The 9,111-nt window shown below is 42.4% G+C and overlaps 1 protein-coding gene across 1 annotated transcript in view; it reads left to right on the top strand.

Annotated features, from left to right (window-relative positions):
* The first annotated feature begins 2,541 nt into the window (after positions 1 to 2,541).
* RAD51 (RAD51 recombinase) overlaps positions 2,542 to 9,111 on the top strand; it is a 37,662-nt gene continuing 31,092 nt past the window's right edge. Inside the window, exons 1-2 of the mRNA XM_047075308.1 lie at positions 2,542 to 2,912; positions 8,535 to 8,637. Of these exons, the coding sequence (XP_046931264.1) occupies positions 8,551 to 8,637 (87 nt within the window). The 5' untranslated portion in view covers positions 2,542 to 2,912; positions 8,535 to 8,550. The remainder of the gene's footprint in view (positions 2,913 to 8,534; positions 8,638 to 9,111) is intronic.

Below are 9,111 nucleotides of genomic sequence, written 5' to 3'. Positions count from 1 at the left end.
GGGAGACACAGAATCCAAAGCAGGTTTCAGGCTCTGAGCTGTCAGCACAGAACCTGACGCAGGGCTGGAACCCAAATCCACGAACTGTGAGATCATGACCTGAGCTGAAGTCAGTCGCTTAATTGACGGAGACACCCCAGTGCCCCTCTACTTCCTTTTTACCTTTTCCTCCTCTTAATCAGGAATTTATGTTGAATTTTATTGAATGCTTTTTCAAAATGATGAAATTAACAAAATAAGTTTTCTCCTTGACCTATTAATATGGTCAATTATAATAGATTTCCTAATATTGGATCATCCTTGTACTACTCAATTGGATCATTTGGACATGACAGTGGATTTCCCTTTCTATGCTCCAGGCTGCCTATGCCATGAGATTATTTTCCTTGAGACAAAAGATTATGTTTCTGATGATTAAATTTTGGTTTTACTAGAGGTTACTTCCTTGAGATTTCAGATAGGTCATTCAGATTGTAATTTAGGATATATCCAAAATTTTTCTTTTCTTTAATTTTTTTTAAAGTTTATTCATTATTGAGAGACAGAGGGAGACAGAGCATGAGCATGGGAGGGACAGAGAGAGGGGGAGACAGAATCTGAAGCAGGCTCCAGGCTCTGAACTGTCAGTACAGAGAACGACATGGGGCTTGAACTCATGAACTGTGAGATCATGATCTGAGCCGAAGTTGGACACTTAACCGACCAAGCCACCCAGGCACCCCTACATCCAAAACTTTTTTTTTTAATGTTTATTTATTTCTGAGACAGAGAGAGACAGAGCATGAGTGGGGGAGGGGCAGAGAGAGAGGAAGAATCAGAAGCAGGCTCCAGGCTCTGAGCTGTCAGCACAGACCCCGACGCGGGACTCGAACTTACAAACCATGAGATCATGACCTGAGCCAAAGTTGGTTACTCAACCGACTGAGCCACCCAGGCGCCCCTACCCAAAACTTTTCAATCACACATTTATAAATATTCACAGTGATTGCTTAAACCGTTAGCAATAAATCTAGCTTTCTTATTTCTAAGTGTGTAGTGGGTTGTCTTGGAAGAAAGAAACAGAAAACTACTCAAACTGGTTTAAGCAGAAGAAATGGAAGGGACATTTATTGGAACATAGAAGTATCTCATAGTGCTTCTGGGACCCTGAGAAGTTGGAAATATCTTGAAAGCGGTCAGATTTCAGAATTGTTTCTGTCTTACTTTCTCAGTCTCTCAATTTCTTAATCTTTCTACAGATGGGGTTTCTCTGGTTTGATATCCACACAACCACAGGAATTGGATTTTAATGAAAGGTCAAAGTCACATTATTTCATTCAGCCAAGAGGGGCTGTGGGTTTGCAGATCTTCTAAGGAAGATGTGTGAAGAATGAGAGGTAAAGGTGGGTATCTCTGGTATGGAAGGCACTTCACTACTATCTCCAGGTACTATCTGTAATCACATAGTTAGATTGATTCTATCTCCAGAATGCTTCTTGAGTCTGTCATTGCTCCAACTCAAGCAAGACTTCATCACTTGTCTGAAATATTGCAAGAGCTAACGGTTTTTGCTGTCCTTACTTCCCTAAAATCTCTCCTTCACTGCCACAATGATGAGAGGATTAAATAAAAACTTTATGAACTTTAAAGCACTCCACAAATATAAACTAGTAGGGGGGGGGGGCAGATATAAATAAAGTAGTAGTGGGGGGGGGAAGAAAAACAACAACATAGGACTCGTCTGCTCAAAAACTTTAAATGACTTCCTCATCAACTATAGAATAAAGACCAAAAAGTTCCAGACATGTCCTTAAGTTCCCTCATAACCCGAACTAAACGTTAACTTTCCAGTATCAGCGACTCCACGATACTTTTCTTCCCTCACCAGACAATACTATTCCTTGACCATGTCGTTAATTTCCACGCCCAAATTGATATCCTTGCTTCTTTCATCTCCTCTTCTTGGTCCAGGAAACTCCATTCACTCTTTAAAACCAGATTCAGGTCAATCTTTCCAGTAAACCATGATAAAGTTTATCTTCTCAAAATCAATGCCTCCTTCCTCTGGAGTCTTGCACATCTCCAGTAAAACACCAAGGCTTGACTAATATTTCAGCCATTTTTCTTCCCTTCTGTAGCTTAGTTTTCCACTTCCACCTGTCCACTCGAGCATCCTCAGCCGCACCACCTCCACGGGCCTGGAAAACGCCAGGCTCCGGGAATTTGAGTCAGAAGTTCAGAGCAATCTCAAGTGCCTAACGCTCAGGTTTAGATACTTCACGAGCAAATCAAGAATAGCTCTCTGGGGCCAGGCTTCTCCCTAGAGTGGCTGAGGCACTAAAACAGGCGTGCGCCGGCGGTGCATACTGGGAGATGGAGTCTCCGGACAGCCCCACTACCTCCTGGGAGTTGTAGTCCTCGGTCTGGTAAAAGAAAAGAAGGGGGCGACTCCCAAACTTTGAGTTAGTTTTCAGAGGTAAATGGAAGAGGGAAGTTCATAACATCATGCAAGGTTAAGTTCTCTAGGCTCATCTCTAGGATCGGGAGCAGCGTCTGAAGGGGCTGGAAGGCCGAGCCGAGGAGGGCGGGGAGACGTTACGTTGACGCTGGCGTGACCCAGCCCGAGAATTTGGCGGGATCTCCGAAAGTTGCAGTGCTCCGCGCGCGCCGTGGCCTGAAACCGAGGTCTGAGGAGAGCGGAGACGCACCCGGAGGGACGCAGTTGGGAGCTGAGTTTCGCCTGGGTTGTGTGCAGAAGGCCGGAACAAGGGAGTAGAGAAGTGGGCAGGAAGCGAAGGGGTCTGGAGTCCGTCCCGGCCGGGCGCGGACCGAGCCAGCGGACAGAAGTCGGGGCGCGCAGCCAGTGGGAGCGAGGAGCGCTGCGTACCAGGGTGAGGGTGTTAGGCGCGGACTCGGTTCCTTTTTGCCTCAGGGTAAGTCCCGACAGTAGCCGACCCCGGGCCTGGCGGGCTCGTGAGGCCAAGTGAGAAAGCGGAGTTGGCGGGGTGGAGCAGGGGCATGCCCGGGCCCAACCCACCGTCAGAGCTTGTGGCGAAAATGGTGGCGGACCCCAGGCTCCAGACCTGGGAGCGGGGGACCTTTTAGAGGCCTTCGTTTCTAACACCCATTTTATGGGGGGGGGGGGGGAGGGCAAGAAAGCCGAGATCCAGAGAGGTGTAGTGATTAAATGTCACAGCTGTTTCTGTCCGGGCCAGCGATTCCGGATCTCTGGTCAGTCCTCTTTCCATGATACCGTATTTTACTTACAAAGCATCAGCCTCCAGTTTCCAAAAAGGTGTTTTCATTACCTAATGGAAGGCCGTTCACGCGATGCCTAGGGAATGGTCTGTAGTGAGGTTTTTTACCTTGTAAAGTAAAGTGTAACATGCTTATCGAAGAATGCACAAATGCGAAGTGTACACAGCTCTGTGAATTATTTCAAAAAGAATGTACGTGTGTAGTCACCACTCAGGTCAATAGCTAGAATGTTGTCAGCACCCCCAAAGCCTTTCCTGTTACCCCTCTAGTATGTCTCCTTTTCTCTTCAAAGGCAACCACTATATTGACTTTTAATACCATTAACTAAATTTGCCTGTTTGAATTTTTTTATGAGTAATGCTCTTTATATTTTTGTGTGTCTGGTTTTCCTCAACATTCTATCGGTTTATATATATGTTTGCATAAGGCAATAGTTCTTTCCTGTTGCTATATTGAATTCCTTATTCATTCTGCCCATGGTGTACATTTGGGTTGTTTCCAGTTTTTGTCTTTTTATTTTTCTTTTCTTTGTCTTTTTATAATTAAAAAAATAATAATATTTATTTTAGACAGAGAGAGAGACACACACACACACACAGAATCTGAAGCAGGCTCCAGGCTTCTGCTGACAACAGAGAGCCGTAGTAGGGGCTCCAACTCAGGAGCTTTGAGATCATGACCTGAGCCGAAGTCGGATGCCTAACCGATTGAGCCACCCAGGTGCCCCAGTTTTGGGCTGTTTTAATGAGAAAGGCTGCTTAGAACATTTCCTGTGTACCTTTTGGTGCACGCATGTATGCTTTTCAGTTGATTAGTACAGAGTACTAAAATTCCTGGTTCATAGCATTTTCTATATTCAGCTTTCACATTTAATGTTAGTTTTCTAAAGTTGTACCAATTTACATTCAAACCAGTAGTGTAGGAGTGTTTAGTTGTTTCACATGCTTGCCAACTCTTGATATTTTCAGTCTATTTAATCTTACCTATTCTGGTGTCATATACTAATATCTCATGGTTTGGATTTTAATTTTCCTGATTATTAATAAGATTCAGCGTTAGTTCCTGTGTTTATTGGCCATTTGGATATCTTCTTTCGTGAAGTGCTTGTTCAGATATCTTGTCTTTTTCTATTGGGTTGTCTGTCTTGCTGATTTGAAGTTCTTTATGTATTCTAACGATCAGTTCTTGGTTGTATAGGTGGTAAATATCTTGTCCCCTAGCTATAGTTTGACTTTACATTTTCTTTTTCTTTTCTTTTTTAGTTTATTTTATTTGAGAGAGAAGACATGCATATATGCATGTGAGCGAGGGAGGGGGAGAGAGAAAGAGAGAGAATCCTAAACAGGTTCCGTGCTTGATCTCATAGAAGCATGAGATCATGACCTGAGCTGAGATCAAGAGTCCAAAGCTTAACTGACTGAACCACACAGGCACCCCTGACTTTTTTTTTTTTTTAAGACGTTTATTTATATTGAGACAGAGAGAGTAGGAATGGGGCAGAGAGAGGATTCCAAGAGAATCCCGACGTGGGCTTGATCCCCCAAACTGTGAGATTGTGACCTGAGCTGAAATCAAGAGTCTGAAACTTAACTGACTCAGCCACCAGGGGCCCACGACTTTTCCTTTCTTTCTTTCTTTCTTTCTTTCTTTCTTTCTTTCTTTCTTTCTTTCTTTCTTTCTTTTGACTTTTCATTTTCTTAATAGTATCTTTTGATAGAGTCTTAAGATTAAATGTCCAGTTTTTCAGCCTTTTCTTTTTTGGTTATTGCTTTATATATCCGGTTTAAGAAATCTTAGTCCTGGGGTACCTGGGTAGCTCAATCTTTGAGCAACGGACTTAGGATCATGTCATGATCTCACAGTTTGTGAGTTCAAGCCCCACATCCGGCTCGCTGCTGTCAGCACAAAGCCCACTTCAGATCCTCTGTCCCCCTCCCTTTGCCCCTCCCTCACTTTTGCTCTTTCAAAAATAAAAATAAATTTTAAGAAATCCTTATCCCAAAGTCATGAAGATACCTGCCTGTATTCCAAAAGCTTTGTTTTACCTCTTACATGAAGATCTATAATCAAATTGGAAATTGAGTATGTGTTTTTCTTATTCTGTAAGGCTCTCCCATTAACCCAGCACTGTTTATTGAAAAGTCCATCCTGGGGCACTTGTGTGGCTCAGTCAGTTAAGCATCCCACTCTTTTTTTGTTGGTTGGTTTTTAATTTTTTTTAATGTTTATTTTTGAGAGAGAGAGTGCAAACAGGGGAGGTGCAGAAAGGGAGGGAGACACAGAATCTGAGCTGTCAGCACAGAGCCTGACGTGGGGTTTGAACCCACGAACCATGAGATCATGACCTGAGCTGAAGTCGGATGCTTAACCAACTGAGCCACCCAAGTGCCCCATAAGCATCCCACTCTTGATTTCAGCTCAGGTCCTGATCTCACAGTTGTAAGTCCCACTTTGAGCTCCATGTTGGGCATAGGCCTGCTTGGGTTTCTCTCTGTCCCTCCCTCTCTTCCCCTCCCCTACTTGTGAGCTCTCTTTCAAAATAAATGAATAAACCTAAGAAAAGAAAAAGAAAAGACCATCCTTTATTACTCTGCAGTTTCATCTTTTTCATAAATTATGAATGTTTGCATTCACGTCATTCTGATATTTAGCATTATCATAGACACGCATTATGCTGAACCTGCCATCTAAGAGATCTGCACCTGACATAATCAAGAACAAGTGGTCATCTCCGCTGGGGCACCTGGGTGGCTCAGTGGGTTAAGCTTCTGACTTTAGCCCAGGTCATGATCTCATGGTTTGTGTGCTATCAGCACAGAGCCAGGAGCCTGCTTCAGGTTCTGTGTCTCCTCTCTCTGCCCCTCCCCTGCTTGCACTCTCTCTCTCTCTCTCTCTCTCTCTCTCTCTCTATCTGTCTCTGTCTCTTCCTCTCAAAAATAAACATCAAAAAGAATAAATGGTCATCTCAAAAGAAGAGATACATATGGCAAACACACATGAAAATGTGCTCAAATGACTAATCAGGGAAATGCAAATCAAAACCACAATGATACAGCGTCTCCCACTTGTCAGAATGGCTAAAATTAAAAACATAAGAGGGACTCATCTGACTCTTGATTTTGGCTTAGGGTATGATCTCACTGTTGGTGGGATTGAGCCCCACTTCTAGCTCTGCACTGACAGTGCAGAGGCTGCTTAGTATTCTCTCTTTCTCTGCCCCCCTCTGCTTGCACTTGCTCTGTCTCTCCCTCTCAAAATAAACTTAAAAAGGAAGAAAAGAAATAGGGGAGCCTGGCAGGCTCAGTCAGGGGAGCATGTAACTTTTGTTCTCACAGTTGTTAATTCGAGCCCCACGTTAGGTGTAGAGATTGCTTAAAAATAAAATCTTAAAAAATAATAGTAACAAGTGTTGGTGAGGATGTGGAGAAAAAGGAACCCTCCTGCCCTGTTGGTAGGAATGTAAATTAGTGCAGATGCTGTGGAAAACAGTATAGAGGTTCATCAAAAATTGAAAATAGAAATGCCATATGATTCAGTAATTCCACTACTGGGTATTTACCCACAGAAAACAAAACAAAAAAACCCTACTAACTTGAAAAAATATATGCACCCCAATGTTTATTGCAGCGTTATTTGCAATAGCCAAGATATGGAAGCAACCCAGGTGTCCATCCATACATGAATGGATAAAGTGGTTGTAGTATGTATATGTGTGTGTGTGTGTGTGTGTGTGTATTTATACACACACACACACACACACAGTGGAATATTACTCAGACTTTAAGAAGATCTTCCCATTTGCAGCAATATGGGGGGACCTAAAGGGTACTATGCTGAATGAAATAAGTCCTACAGAGAAAGACAAGTATGCTATGATTTCATTTATATGTGGGATCTAAAAAACAAAAGTAAACAAAAAGCAGAAACAGACCCATAAATACAGAGAACAAATTGATGGCTCCCAGAAGGGAGGAGCAGGGATAGGCAAAATGGATGAAGGTGAATGGGAGGTGCAGGCTTCCAGTTATGGAATAAATCACAGGAATAAAAGGTACAGCGTAGGGAATATAGTCAGTGGTATTATAATAGTGTTGTATGGTGTCAGATGGTAGCTATACCTGTGGTGAGCTTAGCATAGTATAGAGTTGTCAGATCACTACGTTGTATACTTGAAACTGATGTGACACTGTATGTTAACTATATTTCAATTTTAAAAAAAGGAAAAAGAGGGGCACCTGGGTGGCTCAGTCGGTTAAGCGTCCAACTTCAGCTCAGGTCATGATCTCCCACTCCGTGAGTTTGGGCCCCATGTCAGGCTCTGCTGGCAGCTCAGAGCCTGGAGCCTGCTTTGGATTCTGTGTCTCCCTCTCTTTCTGCCCCTCCCCTGTTCATGCTCTGTCTCTCTCTGTCTCAAAAATAAATAAAAACAATAAGTAAATAAATAAATACATAAATAAATAAAGGAAAAGGAACAAATGGTCATCTTTTGTCCATTCTTGAAGAATGGAGATTTCATATATGTTATCCTTTGAGTTAAATTAATCCTGATTTAAATTGTCCAGATTGTTTTGGTGTGATTTAAGTTCATTTATTCTTGTGAACATTAAGACTTTTCACTCTTACTAACACCTCTGAAGATCATGAAAAATTTTTGTTCTCAGTTCTTTTCAACCTGAGCAATCTCAACTCTTTTATCATAATAACCTGACTAAGTATAGGCCTATTGCTCATATGGAAGATTTCAGACTGAGCAGGGTACTTGAATGTTATTTATTCACTTAGGCATTCACTGAAGTCTGGAATGATTAAAATGGTGATATTTAAATTTCAAATTTCATACATTACTATTAGAAGCAGAATATGTGACTACAAGTTATCCTTGGCTAAGATGGGAAGTATGTCTCTCATTTCAGCCCACTGTCTTATCGCTGGCTTATGGATAGTCATTCTGTACCTTCGTTTCACTCCTGTCCCACCACCCCCAATCCCTACTTGCTGGAAGGGAACAATGGAATAAGATTCGGCCCCTACCTTCCTACCTATGAAGCAGGGGAGCTGGGGATATAGTTGGTCTAGTTAAGCTGTGCATCATTATGAAGCAGACTAGTTCTGGCTCCTCCTAAACTCTTTTTGATACAACTAGCTAGGTGGAAGGGAAAGGGTGATGAAATATATGTTCGTTTTCCTGCCGTGGGTAGGTCAGTGATTAGACCAAAAGCCTAACAAATAATTCTTCAGAGATTTATTGCAAAACTAAGTTTACAGTTCTGTACTCTCTGGCCGTCTGTATTTTTCAGTATTGAATGCTGAGTAATGGCTATGCAAATGCAGCTTGAAGCAAATGCAGATACTTCAGTGGAAGAAGAGAGCTTTGGCCCACAACCTATATCTCGATTAGAGGTATGTGCTTTGTTGCTAATTTTGAGATTATAATGCAGGATTAGTGTCTTCTACCTGTTGGGAGAAATCACAGGTTTTACATAAACCATTGGTTTATTGCCTAAGGCCAAGACCTAAATTGGAGTTTTTAGAAATACTGTCAAGGATCCTGTGGAAAGCTTAACATGTTTGCTAAGCATGTCTGGCCAGATCTTTTTTGTTAAGAATTCTTCTACTTTATCATTTTTCTTTCTCAGAGTTGGGTTGTCAAAACCTAAGGAGTCTATGGGTCCCATGATGGAGTCTCTGTGATGTTTATACTACATATGAAATTGCTATCCAGGGAATTACAGTGGCCTGGGCCACTTTTCTCTGCAGGGAAAAGAGAGGACCATTGTCTCTCCATTGACCCGTATCTGCTGAAGTTACTAGCAAGACAGCTGTCATGATCAGAGAGAAGCACTTGTGGTTATTAAGGTATAAGAGCCAAGCTCC

The sequence above is a fragment of the Lynx rufus genome, unplaced genomic scaffold (genome assembly GCF_022079265.1).
Source record: "Lynx rufus isolate CCGP_SWC_20201006 ecotype Redwood Valley unplaced genomic scaffold, mLynRuf1.p SCAF_13, whole genome shotgun sequence".
NCBI classification, from domain to species: domain Eukaryota; kingdom Metazoa; phylum Chordata; class Mammalia; order Carnivora; family Felidae; genus Lynx; species Lynx rufus.
The sequence above is the reverse complement of the archived record's forward strand: the minus strand, read 5'-3'. Positions and strand labels throughout refer to the sequence as shown.